Source organism: Bemisia tabaci, chromosome 5 (assembly GCF_918797505.1).
Source record: "Bemisia tabaci chromosome 5, PGI_BMITA_v3".
Classification (NCBI taxonomy): domain Eukaryota; kingdom Metazoa; phylum Arthropoda; class Insecta; order Hemiptera; family Aleyrodidae; genus Bemisia; species Bemisia tabaci.
This window is the reverse complement of record NC_092797.1, coordinates 54,484,126-54,495,140: the sequence shown is the minus strand read 5'-3', so window position 1 is coordinate 54,495,140 and position 11,015 is coordinate 54,484,126. Positions and strand designations below refer to the sequence as shown.

Sequence of the window (11,015 nt, the reverse complement as noted above, 5' to 3'; positions counted from 1 at the left end):
ATATTCAAATCTCCTACCATTTGCTCCGTTTTGGGGTTGGTATTTCTCATTCAGCAGGAGATATCTTTCTATGTAACCTCATCGGAGAACATTGATGAACTCTTCAAAAACGTCGGGGTGGAGCAATCAGTGGGGTCATGCTGGCGCCATTAAACGAATATCTCCATGACATGATCCAAGCTTTCCCGATGATGTTTTCTGATTAGTTGATTTATTGATCGATTAGAACGCAGATATCGAGGAACACACAAAAACTGGCTTCTTTTTTTTTTTAATAAGAAAACTGAGTTTTTCATTTTTAATTTAATTTGTGCTGATAATATGGGTGCTAACAATACATCCGAAATAAATAAAAAAAATCTTACGAAGAAGCATGTTATTGTGTACTTATTTCTTACATTTTTTTGTTAAGGCGTATCGAGAAATGAGCACTAGAAGTTTTCATGGAAGCAATGTCAATATCAAATGATAAATAGCAAGCCTAAAGTCCAGTTTTGTACAAACAGAGAAAGTCTATTTACATTCAAATTCAAATCTTTTGAGCTAAGTGGTGTGTTAAACATTTAATTATTTAAGAAAAGGCATATGTATTCCGACAGTTAGGTTCTTTTCCTGTGGATCTCGAGAGGGAGAAGGGGAGAAGAGATTTGAAGATTTATTTCTACGAGACGCAATTTAAACGTGTATTTTTGAATCCTGACTCTCCTGACTTCTCATACTGAAAGTGTAATTCGTTTCAATGCTGCTCGATTCCTGCAAAATATGCATTTGCATTCTAGTTCTCAATCATTTTCATTTGTGATAATCCGAATGCCTCCTATCAAGCATTTTCAAATTGTCATCCTAATCGACAAATTTTTAATTTATTTTCACCAGATTACGGATAAATTTTTGGAGCTCGCATCTCAGTTGATTTTTGAGGCTGTGAAAACATTGAAAGATATGGAGACTCCATGGGAACCAAAGGAGGTTGATTGTGGTACAAAGGGTTCACGCGGACAAATTTCATCGGAATTTCAAAAAGTTATCGAAAAGTTGGTAGGTAATTGGTGCTGTTTTGAATGAACAAGTAGTAGCGTTCACATCGATGCGACGCGACGGTGAGACTGGAAAGGCACATAATCTCGACTGCGGCACTTCGCGCGAGTATGGGCGTGTCTGTAATTTTGGAAGTTTCGTTTGACCGTGTGAATCGCTCTCTCGGTACAATGGGTCAGTTGCGCTGGTCACAGATTCGTGGTTTGATGCTTGATTCTCGTAGAACGTCTAAAAACAATACGATGCGACCAAACAGCAACTTTCCACGGTTAATATTAACTGAGATATCGCCCTTTGAAAATACGGGTTTTGACGTCATCCACCTCAGTAGTGACCCTTCCTTGGTTTCTTCCACCTTACTTTCTTAAGTCAGTATGACGCACACTTACACCAGTTACTTCACATGAAACTCGGATGAAAGCAAGATGAATGAAACCAAAGAATGTCACTACCGCGGTAGACGTCAAAAACTCGGATTTACAAAGGGTGATGTCTCGGTTAATATTGAACGTAGAAAGTTGCTGTTTGGACAGATCTTATTATTTGTACTAGGGGGCCCTGCCCCCTGACCGCTACGCGGCCCAACCCCCGGGAGGGCGCCTCGCGCCCTCAGGCCCGCTTCGCGGGCCCTTTACGCATATGTATATGCAAAAACGTTCTTCCATTTTAATACATCATTTTGTGTTCGAGCTGCATCGATTTCAAAATTTTTGACGTAACACTCGGATTTGTAAATGATGAGGAATAGCTGAATGTACATAATTTCACAGTGCACTTACTGGAGAAATTTCCATTTATTTTGTTATTTTTAAATACTTAATTTAAAAAAAAATCGGATTTCGACCATTAAGAGTTAATAATATTTGGTCCGTCCAGACGCGACGCAGCGCCTGCCTTCTAACTTTGTATCTGCTGTTTATCTGCTGTAAATATTAATAGAAATTCAGCAATCAAGTAAATCGACCAATGCAACAAATCGAAGCCGGAAGAATACAGGAAAAATTGAGTTAAACCTTATACCTTGGACCTTGAACCTTGAACCCTGAGCGATGCACCTTTCCTCAACTCTTCGAATGAGGAGCCCTTCACTAGCTTTTCCATTGTTTTATTGTTTATTCGAGTCACTCAGGTAGAATCCCACACCTTGACGTTTCTAGCGGAAACGACATATCTCTCACGCTATTATCATTGGACTTAAGTGGCATGAGCTTTAAAAGCTCTACAACATTAAAAGTTCGGGGTTTCATAATTTTTTGCACATCTACATCTACTACAGATGACATACATGTGAAGATCATCCTTATCGGTCCGGCAGTTCGTCAGAAATAGTGCTTCCAAGATTTTCCTTGTAGCTGTATAATATAGATATCTAATCTACAAGAATCAAGAATCAAATTACGATTCTGTGACCAGCGTAACTGACCTACTCTGAGGAGAAAACATGCAGAGAAGAGCTTTAACTCACTCTTCTTTCGATGGCCCAATGGTATCTTTTTCTCTCAAGTAAGATTGCCCTCTGATCGATCTCAACCCTCTCCTGAGGCAGCGGCATTTTGAAGTGACGGACCTTTAACTCATCACGCTGACGTTGAATAAATTAAGAGGACGTCAAATTAATGGTCTTTTAATTTGATTCTCCGCTCCTCGGCGAAGCGAAAAGCGCGAGACAAGAAAAACCAGTCATGAATAAGTCATGCGACATCTTTATTCGGGTCCACACTTGCGGTGCACCCCTCGGCTCAGCCTTCGTTTACATAAAATGGACTGTGTAAAAACCCAACACCTCCAGTTTCAGATGAGCTCTCAAGTACGTGAGTTTTCTCATAGGCAGAGCTCATCCGATAAAAGCGTCTTTGATAGTAGCATGGACTGACTACTGCAGAAAAAGCTGTTCAGATATTTTTTTTAAGTACATACTGACATCGCATTTTTTAATCGGCGGTACGGGAATAATAGGTAAATCCAGCACGTCAGTAATTAGGCTCACCGTCAGCGAATTAACTTCGTTTTTTGCCCCTCCTTTTTCCATGGATTGCAGAAAAATTAGAGACCCGACGTCAGTTCCCCCCGTAGACTCTAAGACACATTCTTCGACGGAGGAGTTGCAATTTCATTGCCACTTCATCAAAATAAATCGATGGAATCATTTACATTCGAACCATTTCGCCAAAATCCACAATAACCGCAATGTTTCATATAGATCAAATCAGTAATGTATTTTTTATCCCGATTCCACCGATTGCATCGCCAAGAATTGCCTTTCGGTGAAAGCGTTGAGTTTGATGCCGGGTATAACAGATCAGGAACTGCACGGGCCGGAGAATGTAAATGTGTAAGAGTAGGCTTAACCAAGGATGAAATGATGGAAAGCTGCGAAAGCAGAAACGCCGAAAGATTTTTCTGGCGGGCGGGGGATTCTTTGTCGTGACCCATGCTGAACAAAAAATTTAAGATCTTGGTCAGGAGTTACTTTCCGCAATTTCGTTAGGTTAATCTTTGTTTTGCCTGAAATTTTGATGATCAGAATCTTTAAATTCTTATCTCGTCCAGTCGATTTCGATTATTCGATGAATTCTGACTTTCTTAACAAAACTCGCGAGGTCTTCGTAAAAAAACGCGATAAACTTCTTGAATTGTCAAAATTTGACCATCTGCTCAGACATTTGAACGTATTTCTGCCGCACGGGATTATGTGCATAATGACGTGAGCCCTGTTATGCATATATTCTTTTAGCTCTCAGGGTTCATGTCCTAATGCACATAGTTCCGATTGGAAGAAATACGTCCATTTGATGACCTGATGCCTTTTGAAATTCACCCTAATAAAATGTCTGTTTTGAAAAAAAATGGATTGCTGATTTAACAATTAGATTGTTAAAAAATACATATATGTTACAAATGTAGATTTTACAATATTGGAAAGCTAATTTAACAACGGTGGTGGTTTAATGACCATTTTCCATTGTAAAATCTATATTGGAATACTAGCGAAATGCCCGTGACTGGAATCACGGTTCTAGAGGCCGCGAAAATATCTATAACCCCAAAAAAATGGTAGTAGGGGAGCAAGACATGCCGTGAAAAAAATGATAAAATCGATAGAAAAATGAGTTGAAGGGAGAGGGTGATAGAGCTAGATCGGACACTTTTTTAAACTACAAAATTGTTTAACCACCAATTTCATTTTTTTCGTGCGGCTGAGACATATCGACGGTGTAAGTCGGCAATCACATATCTCGTTTGCAGTGCGTCTGAAAATCTCCGCCTCAATGATATTTGTTTAAAGGGGAACAAATTGACATCATTCCTTGAAGTTGAAGCAAAATTGTCTTTGCACAGTGAAGAAAAATCACGGCAGTTTTAAAGAATTGCCGTTGATTAGTTTCCCGTTTAAAAAACAAAGTATGACAGGAAGTCTGCGACGTCGCAAACAGACTTATAAGGTAGCCGACTTACACCGTCGATATGCAATTATGCATTGCTTATTTGGTCATTTATAGTACGAGAATTTGGCAACTCTAACGCCGAGGAGTCTAGTGTGTGCGCACTTAACCTATGCATGCACGACTGCAAAACTGCCAAAGGCAATCGACAAGCCCAGCGTGCATAGAGGCTATTTACATTTTAATCTTCCGTTGCATTTCTAAGGCGCAATGATACAACTATTTGAACTCTCCGGAATGCGTGAGGTATCACGTCGCATTTGAAGACGTTTTCAAAACAGCCAAGTTCCGATATCCGGATAATCGTTTTGCATAGTTCATATTATTTTGTTTTATTCCGCAACACTTGTTTATTTTTAATCCTCGTATAAAAACCACCCATTTGCAAAATACAATTCTAGCTGGAGCGCACATCAGCTATGCATTCACAACTGCAAAAATGTCAAATAGGCCAGGCGCGTGGTAGCTGAAACTGGGGCTACCTGGAATTTCGGGTACACAGCGATTTTTTTGGCTTACTATATGTTTTTTTGGGTCGCTGAATCCGAATCTGAAGTTTCCTACCGCGTATCTGGTGAGCATTTTCCGCAATTTTGAAAAAATGGTTTAAAAAGGCCCTATTTTTACGGTTTTTTTTTTTTTTATAGCGGCTACGCATGAGAAAAAGTCCCGGATTTAGTTAATGTTTCGAATAACTGGCGTAATTTGAAAGAAAATGGCATATAAATATGCTAGGTTCGCTCAAAAAGTGAGGAACTTCGTAACTCGTTATTTTGGAACGCTTCCGAACTTGCCGGACCGCGCGGCGAGCCGGACCGCGCGTTGACGGGTGCGCTGCGAAAACGTGAGTAGGCGCAATGTTCACGATGCTGTATCGTCCTCAATTTTTAAGCAAACCTAGCATATGTATACACCATTTTCTTCCAAATTATGTCAGCTATTCAAAACATTAACTAAATCCGGGACTTTTTCTCATGCGTAGCCGCTATATTTAAAAAACCGCAAAAAAAGGCCTTTTCAGGCCATTTTTTCAAAATGGCGGAAAATGCTCACCAGGCACGCGGTAGGAAACTTCAGATTCGGATTCAGCGACCCAAAAACATAAAGTAAGCCAAAAAAATCGCTGTGTACCCAAAATTCCAGGTAGACTTACCAGGCGCCTGGACTAAAAGGAAATCGACAAGGCCAGCGTGCATGAAGGCGATTTCAATTTTCATCTTCCGTCGCATTCCTAAGGCGCAATGATACAACTATTTGAACTCTCCGGCGGCCCGCGCTATTTTCACGATCATCGATGATGTCGGAAAGCAACAGCTATCACCACGTTTTTTGTTCAAGTGGCCTAATTAGAGTAATGTGACTCTTTTGAAGGAAGTTTCTTGTTATATATGTAAAATTTGTAAAAATTAAATGTATTAGAGTGTAGAGTTATAGTATAGTGGAAAATGGAAGTAAACGTGCTGCGAGATGCCTCTAGAGTCCCTTTATACTGAGAGTCAAGACAATTTGAATCCATTTCTGATTGGTTCCCGTATTTTAGGCCTCCACAGTGTCACAAACGGGAATAAAGATTACATTTTCACCAATTGCAAAGATTATAATCTGGAGTGGACCAGGGAATTACGGGTTCGGCAAGGAACAAACGGAATGAGAGGAGGAACGGAGAAAGGCATTTGAGAATGGGCCGATCAAAGATTCCGAAAAACGTTCAATTTCTGTAATCTTTATTCCCGTTTGTGACATCCATGAGCCGAATTGTCTCGACTCTCAGTATAAAGGGACTCTAGATGCCTCTAAGAAACCATTGCCTAACCTAGCCCAAAATCTCCTTCGGCCGGTTTCTTCGCCTTTAGTTTGAATTGATAATATGCCCCCAACAGCGGAATCGTCCAAGCAAGTAAAGTGAACGTAGGAATATCATTCATTACTTATTTGTAATTTAAATTAACAACTTACATATTAAAAAAAGCTAGAAATAAGCGCGACGAAATTCACTATAATAAAAAATGTTTTGTTTGTTTACACTTTTTCCCCCGCTTTCCGCCATTTTTACGTCATTTTCGCAGTCGGACGTGTGAACACAACTGAATCTAGATTCTGGCATCAACACTCAACAAAAGCACCGATGTGCCATTTTCAACTCAATTTCGCCTCCGTGTGATCTGGGCTTGTGATCGCTAACGTCTTACTTTATCCGTAAAATTTATTTTGGTGTTCAACCGGTACGGCTGTGTGTTCAACCAAAATTTGAGGAAAAAAATTTAAAATTATGTTTTTGCTGTTTTACTCAACTTCCTGGGTATTTCTAAAGTTCCCTTTGACAGTTTACCACGTGCGTATAAAGGGACTTAAGGAGATTCATAAGTTTGTAGGGTTTAATCCTAAATTCTGAGTGTTAAATGAAATTTCCTAAAATTTCATGAAATTTCTTTTTATAATCTTTCACGAAATTTCTTAACTCTGTGCGCACTTAACCTATGCATTCACGGCTGCAAAATTGTCAAAGGAAATCGACTAGCCCAGCGTGCATGAAGGCCATTTCCATTTTAATCTTCCGTTGCATTTCTAAGGCGCAATGATACAACTATTTGAACTCTCCGGAATGCGTGAGGTATCACGCCGCATTTGAAGGCGTTTTCAAAACAGCCAAGTTCCGATATCCGGATAATCGTTTTGCATAGTTCATATTATTTTGTTTTATTCCGTAACACTTGTTTATTTTTAATCCTCGTATAAAAACCACCCGTTCACCACGTGCGTATAAAGGGACTTAAGGAGATTCATAAGTTTGTAGGGTTTAACCCTAAATTCTGAGTTATAAATGAAATTTCCTAAAATGTCATGAAATTTCTTGAAATTTCCTCATGAAATTTCTTTTTATAATCTTTCACGAAATTTCTTAACTCTGAGTGTGTGTGTGTGTCACACGTGTTATTGCTCCCTTTCAGCTGAGGCTCCTGAGTATTACGGTCGTGGCGCTTTACCCTATGTTCGCCAAATCCTCCCCTCTGACCCTGCAACCCTGCAACCCTGCGACCCTGCGACCCTGCATCCCTGCATCCCTGCATCCCTGCGTTCCACCAAGTACACATTTTTTTTTTGCCTCGAGAAACCTTTCGTCAGTTTTCCGTGCTCCCTTAATTAGTTTCAAGAAATGAGGGGTCCGCTCAAAATCTGTCTCCGAGAAACCTTCCCCACTCATCTTTTGTCCAGCTCTCTCCGTCTTTCCAGGGGAAACTTCACTATTCTCCTCTTTTTACTTTTATTCGTTGCATTTGTTATATCCTGTTTCGCGAGCGTCTGTTTACCCCGTGCCTGAAATATACAATCGCACGAGGAAATGCTGGAAGTTAATAAAGTTAGTCAGATCAAACGCTTTTATCCTCTCAAATACGTTTGAGCTTGCCTTGAATGTAAATTCCTCTTACTAGACGGCTAAGTGGAGCCGTCTCCATTCACAGTCATCTTACGATCTCTATATAATATGTCTCAATAGACCTTTTTAAATCACAAATAATTCTGCTATCTTTCCTCTCGAATCCTCAGTGGAGATGTTGGCAGCACATTTATACTTCCAACATTGTTGGAATGCTATGCAAATCCCCATGATTTATTGTAGAGACATTCTATAAAAAGAATTACGAATAATCAGCGGAATTCTCTGATTGAAAATATAACCGAAGCTGAGCCAACATGAGAGGGAATGGAATTTACACGAATTGCAATTTTGCCTTCAATTTTTGAGGTGGGCAATAGAACATCCTCCGTGCAGCTAAAATTATCTAATCGAAGTTCTGTTTCTTCCTCGCGTTGTCTACACATTCTGTAAAAAGAATTACGAATATTCAGTGGCATTCTCTGAGTAAAAATATAACTGAAGCTGAGCCGGCATGAAAAGGAACGGAATTTACACGAATTGCAATTTTGCCTTCCATTTTCAAGATAGGCCATAGGACACCCTCCGTGCGGCTAAAATTATCTAATCGAAGTTCTGTTTCCTTCTCGCGTTGCCTATACGCATTAACCAAGAGTAGCACGAGAACATAAATATTTTGATCAGTGTAGCATTTCTTGCGTCATCACTTCTAGCATGATATTTTGTGTGTTTGTTCAAAGGTAGGGAACTCGTCCGTCTTGAAATTTGAGGAGGACTTCAAACGGCTGCACTATCAGACGTATTTCGAGTTCAGATCATTTAATCGGTCAACTCCTCCTGAGCTGGCACCTTTCGCCACCTCGGAATCTGCAGATATCCAGGTCCACAACGATTCCGACATCAAACCACTTCGGCGCTTCTTCAGAGTCGGCACCACATTGGTAAGTCGTAAAAAGGACAGTGGCGGATCCAGCAATTTGGCAACGCCGGATTCTCTCCATTTAAACCTATTTTAAATAATCGATTCTTGCCGGAGCACCTGGACCCTTTGGAGATCGATACATTTCCATAGGTTTAAATGGAGAAAAACAATGTTGCCAATTTGCTGGATCCGCCGATGAAAAGGGAGGGTTGAAGTTCTTTTCCACCAATGAGACTGATTTTTCTTTTTCTTTTGAGTATTACACAAATGTAGTACATGAGATAATAGATAGATAAAATAAATAAATAAATAATAATAAATAAATAAAACCGTAATTAAGGCAATATATCAGACAATCAATGCACTAAGTAATTAGGTTCGATAATCGATGCAGTAAGTAAGTATAGGTCAGACAATCAATGCATAGTCAATGAATTGAGTTAGAAGATAAGAAAAAAGAAAACAAGAAGAAAAAGAGTAGAGAAATAGGAAAGCTGACTGTTTTAACACGTATGTAGGAGTTTGCACTCACGTCGTTTTGTGAGGGAGCGTTTTCCATTTATCACTATAGAGAGGCAAGATTTCATTACGTCCAGACGCGTGGTAAATATCTCTAAGGGGCCACCGCACAATGGATCGAGGCAAAGGGAGAGGTCGGACAAAATTTGGAAACTTCAAACACTTATAACTCCGTTTATACGAGACTTGAAGGTTCTAAAAGTGGTTTCATTGGTTTCCTCGTAAAATTTACTTCTGGAACCACCCCTTGAAGTTTAAAATATGATGAAAGAAACATCAGAACTTGCAGTTTCAGTCAAAAATTGCATGTCCGACCTCTCTAATTGACTCGATCCACCGTGCGCCGCGCCAAACGTCAACGTCAGTCCACCGAGACTGAAAATTGAGTTATCCATACCAGCACACAGGAAATATTCGACAACTATTCGCCAATATACGTCCATAAATACCTAAAAATACACCAAAAAAACACACAAAAAACGCCTCGTAAGGTCGCATCAAATCGAAGTTTTCAAATTGTACAATACGACAATGGAGGGTTGAAAAAGTTTCTGCAGCAGGAGTATTGTCGCAGGCAAATAGTCAAATCAGGCATTTCATCAAATGCCCAGGCAAGTGGCTGATTATTCTTACTTAGATTAAATTTTTGATTCTTCTGCTGATTTTAGACATAACGATTCATAGCTCATGTGAGAGAGAAATCTCTGTGAAAATGTGTGGCATAAAAAAGTATATTTTAACCGGCTTTTAGCTCCTGAACAAACATGTTGAAATTTACAGCATGTCGCATGAAACACAATTTTTTTTTAAAAATTTGTATTATTAAATCCACGGAGAACGTTTGCAGAGGAAGAAACAAAGAGATTCGAAGATTTAATGAGTCATTTTTTCTAAAATACTGAAAACTCATGAGCTTCTTGTTATTAATTTAAACAGGTTCATAAACTGTCAAAATTTGACTATCTGCCGAGGCATTTGATAAAATGCCTGATTTGACTAATTGCCTGCGACAGTATCAAAAAAACGACACATATATACTTCGAGTAAAAGTAATTTTTCGGCAGGGAAACGAAGTTGTTTGCAACTTTGGAGCATGTCTCGCGCTTAATTCCTTGTGTAAATTTGTTAAGTTCCGCCATTGATACATTCGTTACTCGGGATATATTTTCTAAAAAATGTTCCTTAAAATTGTTCGACTTTTGAATGCTCGATCAAACGTTTTCTTAAACCTGGTTTAATCGCAATGCAATAAAATGTAATCAATAAAGGCAATTTTAAGGAAGGAGCTATTGTTAGAATGAATATGATCGTCATTTAGGAGATTTTATAAGTTTACCAATGTGATGAGATTACCGGCTCCTGGCTTACAGGAAGATAAAACAGATTCCTTTGACCACTGATGGAATAATTTGTCCCGTGGACAAAACAAACACAGGAAAATGGGAAAAGAGTTGTTGGATTGAAACGGTCGCAGGAAAAAAGGCAATCTCATCAGGACGAAAACAAGGATGGCTTTTAAATATTAGCTTTGAGCTCCAGTACGCTTTTACCCCCTCCACGTTTTCCAGACTCATTCGCGGCTTTGATATTGGCACAACGGCGACGTTAATGTAAAGGAAACCGAGGACGTAATAATGATTTTCAATCCTATTTAAGAAACTTAATAAAAATCAAAGCATTGGAGCATTGAAAACACAGCACAAAATTAGGATATTGT

The 11,015-nt window shown here is 39.3% G+C and overlaps 1 protein-coding gene across 1 annotated transcript in view; it reads left to right on the top strand.

The window, feature by feature from the left end:
* Positions 1-880: 880 nt before the first annotated feature.
* Positions 881-11,015, top strand: part of LOC109039886 (Ionotropic receptor 8a) — a 67,330-nt gene continuing 57,195 nt past the window's right edge. The window contains exons 1-2 of the mRNA XM_072300954.1: positions 881-1,042; positions 8,602-8,798. Of these exons, the coding sequence (XP_072157055.1) occupies positions 943-1,042; positions 8,602-8,798 (297 nt within the window). The 5' untranslated portion in view covers positions 881-942. The remainder of the gene's footprint in view (positions 1,043-8,601; positions 8,799-11,015) is intronic.